The sequence below is a fragment of the Sinocyclocheilus anshuiensis genome, unplaced genomic scaffold, assembly GCF_001515605.1.
Source record: "Sinocyclocheilus anshuiensis isolate Anshui unplaced genomic scaffold, SAMN03320099.WGS_v1.1 scaffold931, whole genome shotgun sequence".
Lineage (NCBI taxonomy): Eukaryota > Metazoa > Chordata > Actinopteri > Cypriniformes > Cyprinidae > Sinocyclocheilus > Sinocyclocheilus anshuiensis.
Genome location: NW_015544187.1, coordinates 438,793 through 452,164, shown reverse-complemented (window position 1 = coordinate 452,164; position 13,372 = coordinate 438,793). Strand labels below are relative to the sequence as shown.

At 39.2% G+C, this 13,372-nt stretch overlaps 2 protein-coding genes across 5 annotated transcripts in view; one reads left to right on the top strand and one right to left on the bottom strand.

Annotated features, from left to right (window-relative positions):
- LOC107696497 (vacuolar protein sorting-associated protein 41 homolog) overlaps positions 1-5,273 on the top strand; it is a 33,268-nt gene extending 27,995 nt beyond the window's left edge. For all 3 annotated transcript variants that reach the window (XM_016496854.1, XM_016496853.1, XM_016496851.1), the window contains exons 17-29: positions 113-205; positions 362-489; positions 598-742; positions 948-989; positions 1,076-1,126; positions 1,228-1,365; positions 1,668-1,722; positions 1,881-2,021; positions 2,116-2,252; positions 2,374-2,473; positions 2,595-2,639; positions 3,519-3,598; positions 3,888-5,273. In XM_016496854.1, coding sequence (XP_016352340.1) covers positions 113-205; positions 362-489; positions 598-742; positions 948-989; positions 1,076-1,126; positions 1,228-1,365; positions 1,668-1,722; positions 1,881-2,021; positions 2,116-2,252; positions 2,374-2,473; positions 2,595-2,639; positions 3,519-3,598; positions 3,888-3,968 — 1,236 coding nt within the window. In that variant the 3' untranslated portion in view covers positions 3,969-5,273. The remainder of the gene's footprint in view (positions 1-112; positions 206-361; positions 490-597; positions 743-947; positions 990-1,075; positions 1,127-1,227; positions 1,366-1,667; positions 1,723-1,880; positions 2,022-2,115; positions 2,253-2,373; positions 2,474-2,594; positions 2,640-3,518; positions 3,599-3,887) is intronic.
- A 694-nt stretch (positions 5,274-5,967) lies between these two features.
- Positions 5,968-13,372, bottom strand: part of LOC107696498 (protein CDV3 homolog) — a 12,089-nt gene continuing 4,684 nt past the window's right edge. Inside the window, exons 2-5 of one of the 2 annotated variants that reach the window (XM_016496856.1) lie at positions 10,864-10,940; positions 10,440-10,567; positions 10,193-10,355; positions 5,968-6,230 (exon numbers count right to left, since the gene is read on the bottom strand). In XM_016496856.1, the coding sequence (XP_016352342.1) occupies positions 6,104-6,230; positions 10,193-10,355; positions 10,440-10,567; positions 10,864-10,940 (495 nt within the window). In that variant the 3' untranslated portion in view covers positions 5,968-6,103. Of the gene's footprint in view, positions 6,231-10,192; positions 10,359-10,439; positions 10,568-10,863; positions 10,941-13,372 lie in introns of both variants that reach the window. The other variant, XM_016496855.1, reaches the window with a different exon arrangement.

The window sequence follows — 13,372 nt, the reverse complement described above, 5'->3', positions numbered from 1 at the left end:
ATTTTTAAGAAATAATAATGCATCAAAAATATCAGTTTAACCTAAAATTTTTCATTTTAGCATTGTACAAATGCTGTTTGTTAACTACCCACTACATTCATCTTCCTCCCAGGCCATCAGTCAGTACTTACCAAGAGGAGACCTTCGTCTTCGACCAGCAATTTATGAGATGATACTTCATGAGTTCCTCAAGACTGACTATGAGGTATGTGTTTTCCATTCAACTTTTTTTTTTGTTCAATTGCATGAACTAGATGGTAGCCTGTTAGATAGACCATAACAGTAAGGTTTCAAATTGTGAATGCATCACAACAACAACCTTTATGGAAGAAGGGAATTCCTTTTGTTGTTTCTCACATAGGGTTTTGCCACACTGATTCGTGAGTGGCCGGGAGAGCTGTATAACAACATGGCTATAGTTCAGGCAGTGAATGAACACCTGAAGAAGGACCCCACCAACAGCATGCTTCTCACCACACTGGCCGAACTGTGAGTGAATGCTGCCAGTTCATCATTACTGTAAATGTAAAGCTTGTAACATCATTTTAAAAGCAGCTCTGAACACAAGTTAGACTGGTCTTATATGTGTGTATGCAGCTACACGTATGATCAGCGTTATGATCGTGCTCTGGAGATCTACCTGAAACTGAGACACAAAGATGTTTACCAGCTCATTCACAAACACAACCTATTCTCCTCCATCAAGGACAAGATTGTCCTGCTCATGGATTTCGACAAAGAGGTGAACCATCTATTTTTTCCTTTGGCCTTATTGAGGACCAGTTTTAGAACTTAATGCAAAAAAACTTGTCAAGTGCATAAATTCAGGAAGTTATGGATTCTTTTGCTGATGAGATATATTATAGATGACTTTGGAAGAATGTGATTTATAGTCACAGAAGGATATGTAAAGGATATGTACGCCTCTTTATCTCTTTTTTTTTCAGAAAGCTGTTGACATGCTGCTGGATAATGAAGATAAGATATCGGTGAGTTCAGTGCAGTGGCCTCAGTCTTTTGATTAAACCCTCCCAAACTCTCTGCACAGATGAACACGTGTGTTTCTCTCCCTCAGATGGACAAAGTGGTGGAGGAATTAAAAGACAGACCTGAGTTGTTACATGTGGTATGTTGAATACGGGCTGTTTAAATCATGCAGATGTGTCTGAGGGATCCAGCTGTAGTCAACATTGAATGCTTAACTTCTTTTTGCCTGTTTCTCCTCAGTATTTGCATAAGCTGTTTAAGCGGGACCACCATAAGGGACAGAAGTACCATGAGAGGCAGATCAGTTTGTATGCTGAGTTTGACCGGCCCAACTTACTGCCCTTCCTCAGAGAGAGCATGCACTGTCCACTAGAGAAGGTTTGTTTCAAATTTGTGTCACATTAACCAGGAAATAATGCATTAATTAGACAAGTTCTTTACGTTGATTTAATCATACATTACATACAGTTCACTGTATTTTGATCAAATAAATACAGCCTAGTGAGCATAAGACTTGTTTCAAAAGCATTTCAATAAAATGAAATACAATGCATTTAATACATACAATCATTTAATTCAACGATGAAGAGGTGATGTTAAGGCGATTATATATTTTATAATACTGTATAAAAGTTTATCAAAACCAAATGCTCCACAAACAGTTGCTGTGTGTCTTTCAGGCTCTGGAAATCTGTCAGCAGAGGCACTTTGTAGAAGAGACGGTCTTCCTGCTCAGTGAGTTTTGAATCATGAATCTGCGCATTTCTGTCATAGATATTGAACGCACTGTATAGTTCTTTACACAGTAATTGATCCAGTGCATCAGAGGAGAGGTCACTGTGTGTAAAATGTTCAACTGTAGTGCTTCTGATGAATGCTTTTTTTCCTGTCAGGTCGTATGGGAAACTGCAGACATGCCCTGCAGATGATCATGGAGGAGCTGGCGGATGTGGACAAAGCCATTGAGTTTGCTAAAGAGCAGGATGACAGAGAACTCTGGGAGGATCTCATCTCTTACTCTATAGACAAACCACGTACGAGACCTGACTCTACAGCAAGCTCTTTCTGCTAAAAAACTTATTAACTTACATTATTAATAATATTTCTCGTTTGTTTTCTTCACTCTAGCGTTTATCACAGGCCTCTTGAATAACATCGGAACCCATGTGGACCCCATCCTGCTCATTCACCGCATTAAAGAAGGGATGGAGATTCCTAACCTCAGAGACTCGCTGGTCAAGATCCTACAGGACTACAATCTACAGGTGTGATAACTGCCGGTTAAACCAACATTTCATTCTGGCTAGAGTACTGATATAACGAGATGCTTATCCTGCATTTGCTTGATCATTTTGTGTTCAGAACATCTTGATGTTTGTCCTGTAGATCTTACTGAGAGAGGGCTGTAAGAAGATCCTTGTTGCAGATTCACTGTCTCTTCTACAGAGGATGCACAGGACGCAGAAGAGAGGAGTGCGGGTGGATGGTAAACAAATGTTTTGTCTTCCAGTCATCTTGGACAAAATTACTCAAATATCAGGGCAAAGCAGCAGCTGTTTTGTTCACTAGAAATGCTGCAAAAATTCTCTTGCTTTCATTTCTCATAGAAGAAAACATCTGTGAATCCTGCCACACTCCTATTTTACCATCAGGTACACCTTGGTTACTTTTAATGTGTCAGTTTGTGTACATGAACTCACACCCACACATAAAATATATGATTTTTTATTTTTTTTATATGAATATATGATTGGAAAATGTATAAAACAAGTTAATGCAAGTAATGCAATAATGCAAGTTGTGTGTGTGTGTGTGTGTGTGTGCGTGTGTGTGTATGTGTGTATATATATATATATATATATATATATACACACTACCGTTCAAAAGTTTGGGATCTGGATATTTCTGTGATGCAAAGCTGAATTTCCATCAGCCATTACTCCGGTCTAAAGTGTCGCATGATCCTTAAGAAATCATTCTGATATGCTGATTTATTATTAGAATTATCAATGTTGGCATTGTTGTGAAAAAGTTGTGCTGTTTGAAAACTGCGATACTTTTTTCAGGATTCTTTGATGAATAAAAAGTTAAAAAGTACAGAATTTATTCAAAATATAAATATTTTCTCCTATTTTGAATAAATGCTGTTCTTTTTAACTTTTTATTCATCAAAGAATACTGAAAAAAGTATCACAGGTTCCAAATAAATTAAGCAGCACAACAGTTTCAACACTAGTCCATATTTGACCCAACATTGGGTTGAAACAACCCAGCATTTTTTAAGTGCAGTGTATATCAACATAGAAAAACGTTATTTTACATCGTAATAATATTTCACATTTTTGATCAAATAAATGCAGCCTTGATGAGCATAAGAAACTCCTTTAAAAAACATTAAAAATTTTCTGATCCCAAACTTTTGAACGGTAGTGTATATATGTGTGTGTAAATTTTGACAATGTGTACAATATACAAGTAAAAAAGGGCTGTCACCCAATCGTTATTTTAATTCTTATTTTTCCACCATCAAGACACGGCTCAGGCATTCGGTGTGGTGGTGTTTCACTGCAGACACATGTTCCACAAGGAGTGTCTACCGTCCCCTGGGAACGTAAGTCTTCTGTAATCTTTATATATAAAACTGATTTTTATGCAGAAACAACTATAAGACATTTGTATTTGTATGACAAGTTGCACAATCCAAACGTGTTGCTAGCATTCTGACCAGTAATAATGACTCAACCAATGGCATTTATTGATGCTAGAAATGCAGAAATGACACGCTTCACATTTGAACCAGCCTGCTGCATTCAAACTTTGACCCTTTATCTTTAAAAAAAAAAAAGAGAAATGTTTACTTTTTGTACTATGAAAGTTTTGCATTTTATGTCCTCTGACAGCTCCCAGGAATCCAGTATTGTAACATCTGCAGTGCAAAGCGGAGAGGACCGGGCAGTGGCATACTGGAGATGAAGAAATAATAATTTCTACAAGTAAAATAACAGTTATACAATTAGAACCCGTTACAAATTAAATAATCTTCCCTTTACTAACAGTATTTATTAATGCAAGCTTGTGATCGCTAGATTTTGTTTCACAAAAGCGCCAATAAAGCACTCCCGTAATCTGTTGAAGTGTGTTGCCACAATGTTCCAAACTAGCCATGTACAGTAGTGCATCATCACATTTTTTTTTTCCCTAAAATCTTTTTTTCATTAAGAGAACTTTGATTACTAATTATATTTATGAAAGGAGCTTGTATGAACAGACACCATCAGGAACATTTTACAGTGTCATTCAGATGAATGCAAAATGTCCGTTTTTTTAAGGCTAAACTTTACTGATATGTCATATATACTGCAATAATGCGGCACAAAATTCAGCGAAATATATACAAAACCACAGTTTTAATACACTACCGGAATAAGAGCAAACAGCCCAGCAGTTTTTGTCCAGTCAAAAGAAAAACATGGTGAGTCTGAGAGGTTTTAACGTACAATCAGAATAGCTGGATTGCTATTTGCCAACTAAATGTGGAAAGTTTAACACTGCAAAATGGCTCCACGTCAGCCTTTACCTCGTCTACACAAGCTGGAACTCATTTGACATGGCCAACTATTCATTGCAATGACTGCAGCGCCTGCTACAGGCCACAGCTACAAAAATACACATCAAACCACAAACATGATATGAGATTAGAAAGGTTAAGCTTTAATAATGGTTTGTCAATAATCATGGAATCAAATAAAATGAGGAGAGGAACAGGGATGAAAGGATTAAAGGGACATTGTTAGAGAAAATCCATTATTCGCAATATGTTGACAAACTAGCGTAGAACTACATTCTCACAGAGGGATACGAAGGTGGTTTTTACTCCTCAGAGTGGCAAGAATCACATCAAGCAGGCTTTATCTGCAAAACGACCAGGAAGTGCCATCCAAAACACTATTTTAACACATTCTCTAAATATATATATATTTCTCTCCCATCACTTTCATATCTTTTTTTTTTTTTCTTTTCCCCACAGTAAGGCCACTACAAAAAGTAAATTTGAAGACTTAACACCTGTGTAGACAGATCTTGCAAAATTGCGAGGGGAAAAAAAAATAGAATTTAAGTTTAAGGTCGAAACACTGAGTCACTCCCTTTTTTGGCCGGACTGGTGTTAATTCCTGCAGCCAATCATAGCCCAGGACCTGGTCGACATGGTAACCACAGAGATATGTAACTGAGAAATGCCCAAATCCAAAACTCCCAGCTTTCTGTCATCACAATGTAAGAAAAAAAAAAATCTGTGTAGACAGATCTTGCAAAATTGCGAGGGGAAAAAAAAATAGAATTTAAGTTTAAGGTCGAAACACTGAGTCACTCCCTTTTTTGGCCGGACTGGTGTTAATTCCTGCAGCCAATCATAGCCCAGGACCTGGTCGACATGGTAACCACAGATATGTAACTGAGAAATGCCCAAATCCAAAACTCCCAGCTTTCTGTCATCACAATGTAAGAAAAAAAAAAAATACTTGATTTGGGAGCTATACTGATGTAGCGAAGAAAAAAAAACCTCAGCAGTTTTTTTTTGTTTGTTTGTTTAATTCTCACCCAATGTCTTGAACTCCATCCTCAAAGTGGCTTTTCTCATTTTCTCAGGGTTGGCCGATGTCCAGTGGCTCTGCCGGCCAACCAACCCCATGAGGAAATCCACCGTAATAAACATTTGGTGCCTTGTTCGTTTGATGCAGTGTCATTCATCTTGGTGAACTGTGTTGTATAAAGCAGTATTTGTAATTTCAGTCAGTTCCTGGTACTGCAGCCCGTTTGAATGCAGTTGATAAGGGAGGTGTCCATGTGTGTATGAGAGGATTTTGATGGATAAATGTCAAAATATGTCCATTTGTGGGTGTTGTTTGATGGGGGTCTACTGGGATGTTTGTGTATTGTTGAGAGAACTTGACTGCTGCTCTCTAGAGAGAGAGAGAGAGTGTGTGTGTGTGTGTGTAAATGGGCACAGACGTCTCCAGCTCAGTCAGGACTGCATCAGGCAGCTGCAGGTCATTTTCCCCCTGCAAGTCTTACTTTACCATTGGCAGTAGGCTTGGGGGGGTGGGGGAGATGGCTTTTATTTGTCCCCCAGGATGGCATACTGATTATCTAACTGTAGTTGCTGCATGGAGCCCGGGCCTTCACCTTCTCTCACCCGGCTCTTATGCTTGACCACCTCGAAAGTATTCTCCATCTCTCTGTCCCTACAACACCAAAACAACCAGTATGCAGGATTGGTTATGTCCAGAATGGAATACTAGCAACTGTACAGTATGTATATATTATGAACCAAAAGGCCCTCCACTGTCCAACAATGATCAAAGGGCCCCTTATACAGGATAAAATATTTATTGCAGTTTTTCAGTTGTAATTATAAATAAATGCAAAGCTAAGCAGCTTTAAACTTTAAACTAAATTTAAACTTGTTTTATTAACACATAGTAGGTTAATAAAATTCATTAAATTGGTCGACCCCAATTCATTTTGTGATTCCGGAAGTTTTAAGAACTGTAGTTGCACTTGCAACTTCATTACATTTTAGCATTTATTATTATTTTTATTTATAAAAAAATGATAAGTCATTCTGTGACCCCATTGGAAGTTTGCTAAGGTTTCAAAGCCCTTTGGTTGAGAACCACTGCTATAAATAGCATAATATTATTACTATTGTTATTATAATTGCAAGAAAACACAATTATGACAAATAGTATGCAGCAACAAGTGTTTCAAATGGTAGTTTACTACAAGACAACTAATCAAAAACTACATCAAAATACATTTTCAAGACTCAAAATGTAAAAATAATTGTACTTTTTGAAACATGGCATATTAAAAACGTTTTACTTTTTAAACTCCTGCATACAGGATGACACTAAAAGAAAATTCCAGATCTATCCATTTCCTGCACATTTTGGCAGTTTGGTTATTTTAGTATTATTATTATACTATTATAGCATTTATTATTATTCTGAATTAACTTTTTAGTAGGGCTGGTAAGCAATTACATTTTTTTATCTAATTAATTACATGATGAGGCAATTAATTAATCGCACATCAAATTTGGCTGATAAATTACTCCCAAAAGATAAATTAAAGTCATTGTTGTTTAAAGCATCAAACAGACTACAAAAGTAAGTTCAGCAAGAAATATTTTGTTAGATAACATTTATACTCTTTTGGACCATGAGGGTGAGTAAATGATGACACAATTGTAAATTTTGGGTAGGCGAACTATACCTTTAATAATTTATTTTATTCATTTTATTATTATTACTATGGAAATATGAAATAATTTTTTTAATGAAATTATACTCCAAATAATAAACTAAAACTGCCAGTAGGTGGTGGTAAATGTTTTAATGATTAAGTCATCGAGTCATTTATTCATTCATTTGATTCATTCAAATGGCTGATTCATTCAGGAGTGAAGTAAGGCCCTGTCCCAAATGGCACCCTAAACCCTCGCGATCTTCCTCTGAGTCCGCACTTTCGTGACGTAATGCCGCTTTGACTGTCGGGTAGAAGTCTGCTGCGGAGCTCGCCCCAGTGCGGGCTCAGCAGAAGTGCGGTTCGAGGGCGCATAACGGCCGCAAAGGGGGCGCTCGCGAGCACCCTTCTGAACGCTAAAATGTCAAATGGGACACCCTACGGTCTCGTGGACTTAACAGACACGCGCACGCGGCGGCCATTGTAAGGGGCCGTTCACATATCGTGTCTTTTGCGTGCTCAAGTTCGTTAATTCAAATGTAGACGCGCGGCAGGCGTGCTCATAATGGAAACGACGCGGTCGGAGACTCATTTTTTCCAGGCGCGTCCGCGCTGCATCGAGGTAAAAAAATTTCAACTTTTCAGAATGCCGCAAGCAGAATGCCGCAAGGTCATGTGACAAGAACCAACCAATCAGCTTCATCCTTTCCCGTAACAACATTGAAAGCTCAGCCAAGATGAAGGAGCAGCTGATCATAGCTGTACAGGGATAGCGATTTTACAATAAATTTAGTAGCAGAGTTACTGCAAGAGATTTTTAGTGCTGCAAATCCATTTATCCTTTGCTGAAACTTCCGCGTCTTCATGGAGAGCGCAGGTCATGGTTGCTTAGCAACGGCAGACACCTCTGGAGCGCAAGCGCCCAAACGCTTTGGAAAAAAGCAGAAAGCGGCGCACCTAGCATTTTCCACGCGTTTTTAGGCGCGACATGTGAACCGTAAGACCGCAAGTGCACATGAAGTGTTCCATTTGGGACAGGGCCTAAATGGTTCTCTTTATGTAAGGTCCATTGAATCATTAGGCTTGTTCGACTTGAAGCGGATCATCACCATCAGATCGATCGGTGTGTGACATCAAAGTACCGCAAGAGCTATTGAGAGCAGACGGCTCCTTATGCTTTTGAATCGCTCTCGCGGTACTTTGATGTCATACACCAATCGCTCTGTGTAGCGCCGCTTCAAATCCAACGCGCCTATTGCCCCTATCGCACAGGACGCGGCATGCGCTGTGCTAGCCGCTGGGTTCAGCACAGCCCTTAAGATACAAAGCGATTTGCGCTACGCTGGCCAGAGCGAAATAGGCGTAGTTTTCAAAACTTTTACTGGGAGTTCTATTTGGATGCCTTGTTTCTATTGGGCGCTCTGTGATAATCGTCACAGAGCGCAGCGGGTAAAGTTGAACAATTTTGAACTTTGACCGCGGCGCGTGCAAGCTCACCCATGTGCGCTCTTGCGTGTGCGCTTTGGTCGACGCAGCAACAAACCATCCTTGCGCGGCGCAAGCCATTGAAATTAATGGGTTTCATAGCACAGCGCTGCGCTTTCCGCGTCCTGTGTGAAAGCTGCTTATGGCCAATGGTTCAACACGCCAAATGGTTCACCCAATTCGTTCAAAACGTGGATTAATAAATAAAATGCCGCTGTGTGTTGTCCGGAGACGAACAGTTCTGCTTTGTCTATATTTTCGTTGGCAAAATTGAGCAAAACAGACAACATTGTGTCTAAAATTACACAATATTAACTTCTTACTGAACTGTTGTATAAGATCAGTATTTGCACTCGTGTGATATTGCACTTATTGCTTGTGTGATATTGCTTAAAGGGGTCCTATTATGCTTTTTCACTTTTTCAACTTTAGTTAGTCTGTAATGTTGCTGTTTGAGCATAAAAAAGATCTGCAGAGTTACAAAGCTCAAAGTCCACTTCAAAAGGAGATATTTTATTTAACAGAAATCATTTTTCAAAAACTACAACGAACGACTCGTTTGGACTACAACGCATATTTTCTGGGATTTGTGATATCACAAATACCGCCGAATGGGACGAGACCTGGTTGAGTTGCACTAGAGAAGGCAATGAGTGTTATCACTATGTCGGAGACACGCTAGCTTTCCCAAGGCAGATGAACTTAGAGTGGTTACAATTATACGTGTTTAAATCGCACTCAAATTGATTTGATTTTGACGCAATATTTACACTGATGCTTGCAGTATAGTAGGAGAGCCTGTTCTAGTACACCCCCAAAACAAAATCAAGACTTTGTAAAAGAGCATAATAGGACCCCTTTAACTATATGATGTAAATATGAGACAAAAACTTGAACGGGCATTTTTGCTCCATATCTTGAATTTTAGGGACATTCTAACTACGTTCTCTAGGCTCCATCACGCAGTGAGTTGTTGCCCTGCCTCATATTCGTCATCAATCAACTGTATGGAATGTTAGATGACCCACGTAGGTCTGGGGCGGGGCAAGTGCGTTAAATGTGTTAATAATTTTAACACGTTATTTTTCACCGTAATTAATTAATCTAATTAACGCGTTAAATTACCAGCCCTACTTTTTTAGTCATTTTGTTATGTGCTTTTGTTATTTATATTAGTTTTTTTTTTTTGTTTCTTTTTAGCTTTATTTTTATTTCAGTTTTAGCTTTAGTGATTCTAGTACTTAGTTCAGTTAGTTAATTTAAGTTTTTTATTTTATTTGAATAGTTTTAGTAAATAAAAGACTATTACTCCATTCACAGAGAAAATCTGCACAGTACAAATACTGCGGAAATAGCAGCACATCAGTATTCCTAACATACTCTGTGTATGAGGAAAAATTAGGAAGGAAGCTAAAGGCACATCTGATTAAGCAATGAACATTGTATAGACTTTTAGAAGAGCTTAGTGTCTTACTTGCGAGTCTCCACGTGTCTGGCGGTGGAGAGGAGAGAGGGGAACTGGGCATCACTGAAGATCTCCGGAGGCCCTTGAGTAGGACCTCTCTTAGTAGAGGTTAACCGGGCCCCTGGGGGACGATACACGCCAGGTGCTTTGGGCTCAGGAGCCTCAACTTCCTCTACTAACAGGAAAAGAGACAGATTAGTGTTAAAGAACTAATCTCAACTAATGTTGGCTATTTATACTAACACTGCCGACTCACCCGGAGCAGCTGAAGGGGGGCCACTTGATTTATTCCAGGGTCCAGAGATTTTATCACCAGTGACTAGGATGATCTCACCATCCTCACCCACTTCCTCCTTCTCGTACTCTTCCTCTTCCTTCTCATCACTGTCAGACAGTCAGACCAACATAAAATTTAGTACTTGAATAGAGATGTGCTGTAACATGCATGAATTCAGAGTGCTTTGAGATATTCAAATGTTAGCTGAAAAACAAGGTCAAACACGCTTTTTAAAACTACCGGGTGGGGGCACAGAAAGCACCAATGACATCATGAACTGGCAATAACTAGTTGTGTTTACCAGAACTCCAGTAATGAAACTACTGGGAATAATTTAAATTAGAAACTGCCATGTAAACAGAATAATATATGAGCAGTAGCATGAAATTCATTAGATGTCAACCTCATCTGCAGGGCCTGGAGTCTGAGCCCAGTGTAGTCCACCTCCTTCTGTTCAAAGTCCTTCCATTCCTCATCCTCCTGGAGTGACAGTTCGAGAAAAAGAGGTGACACTTATATAGAGTTTAAATAACACGTTTTTGGACAGTACAAGAACCATTGTCTATTCTACATATTTACTAGAGGTCTGCACGGGCTTTAAAGTGAAGCCCGAACCCGGCCCGTACCCGAGATCGTCTGACCCGACCCGACCCGAGCGGCACAGTTAAATTTAGAACCCGACCCGAACCCAAAATCTTTTTTTCCCCCCACAACAAATAGCCAATTTTAAAAAATGCTGTATTTCACGATTGCATGCAACGGTCAGTAAACAAATACATGTAAAGAAACAGAATCATTAAGGCTCGGCCAGTTCTCAAGGCAAAAGAAAAAACACTTACCAGTTATGAAAGTTTAATTCTGCCGAGTTTTAGAATGGTTGTATACGACACGACGATAATTCTTCCATCGTGCAAATGATGGTCATTTTCGTCAGTTAAGGCTTGTTAGCATTCGGCCTGCTTTAAATCAGACACAGAGATGCAGTGCGGTAAGATCGCATTTATTTGAATTAATTAATTATATCATTTATTTGAATTAGCGCACGCGAGAGAGAGAGAGAGAGAGAGAGAGAGATATGAAAGTTGCGTGTGAACCTGCGTCTGCGCGTCTCTTTCTACAAGCAATGAGGCTTAGTTACTTCAAAAACAGCGCGCTTTTACCGCATATAGTTTTAGTTTAGCTATAAACCCGAGCCCGACCCGAACCCGAAGCTATTCATTAAACATTAACCCGAACCCGGGTAGCAGACCTCTAATATTTACTATATATTTCTGGAACTACAGTGGAGTCAGTCAAAGCATTCGGTTCCTAAGTGTACTGATTATAAAAGTAACTTATACATGAAGTCATGTAATGTATAAATGAAACCTCCGTAATGAACAGCAGAGAAGGCCGAAAGCATTTAATTTTCTGGACTTAATCGTAACTGTAAATCAAATGCATAGTTCTCGTCGCCAATGCAACTTCTAAACAGATCTTAGTAAGCGTAAAAAATAATAATAATAAATTATATTTAGGTTTCAAACTCTATTTCTATTAGAGTTTTTTTTTTTAAACAATCACTAGGATGCATTTCCTAAAACTTAAGTCGCTTTTTCAAAACTCTTCACACAGTTCTCCTAACCAACTTTCAGACATAGCACAGTCTAGTTTCATACCCAAAATGTAATAAAACTACCAAAACACTTAAAACTGGCAAAGGATGTTACCCAAAAACAATTTGTCACTCATAAAGCATTGACCTAAAAAACATTAACAGGAAGCAAAGTTTTCTTTTGTAAAAACTAGCAAAAAAAATAACAATCAATATCTAACCTGATGAAAAATTTTTATACAGTATCTCACAGGAGTACACCCCTCACATTTTTGTAAGTGTCATTTCTTCAGTGTTGTCACATGAAAAGATATAATAAAATATTTACAAAAATGTGAGGGGTGTACTCACTTCTGTGAGATACTGTATATCATGTGCAACAACATTGGGAATTTCAATAAAGGCACATTTGGCCATTAACTTTTTTTAAATGCATCATGCAAAAACATGAGCTCAGTTCTCCACATGAAAGACCCACAACTGATAGTACAACAAGCTACGTCTATTCTCTCCAATATGGTACAAAGAATTGAGTACCATAAAGTAAATTGATGTGAAGAGTGTGTATATAAAAGATGTTAACTGTGGCAAATGGAAATGAAACTGAAGTAGTGACATCTTTTCTTCTGTAATGTATTGGTTCTGTCTGTCAGTTGCAGATTCAATTTTGAGATGTGGGCGTTGCACTCAAAAGTGGAGGCAGATGAACTTGCAGGGACAGAGTTTAAAGGGGTCATATGATTTGATTTCAATTTTTCCTTTCTCTTTGGATTGTTACAAGCTCTTGGTGCATAAAGAAGATCTGTAAAGTTGCAAAGACTAAAGTCTCAAATCCAAAGAGATATTCTTTATAAAAGTTAAGTCAACCACACCTACCTAAAACGGCTCGTTCTAACACGCCCCCACATGTCTACGTCACGATGTGGGAAGATTTGCATAACACCGCCCAAATGTTCACGCAAAGAATGAAGGCGTAACTTTTATTCTTGCTGTAGTATTGTTGTTGCCGCCGCCACCATGTCGTGAAGGCGCTGTGTGTTTCGTTGTGAAAGCGAAACTACTTTGTTTGGCCTTCCAAAAGAGGACGATATCCGCGTCGTCATGCCTAGAGCTGATCCGTGCTGGTCGCTGAGGAAATACATCAACTTCGTGCTGTGGATCGCCGGATCGGCTTTCACCGCGAACGAAGCGGAGTCCAGCCCGGGGTCGTCACATGGCTTTGCCGCAAGCCCGACCTCCGCGCCGTTCACTCAAGCCGGCCTCCGCTCACTCTAGCCCCCAGCCTCTGCTCACTCTAGGCCTCCGGCCTCCGCTCACT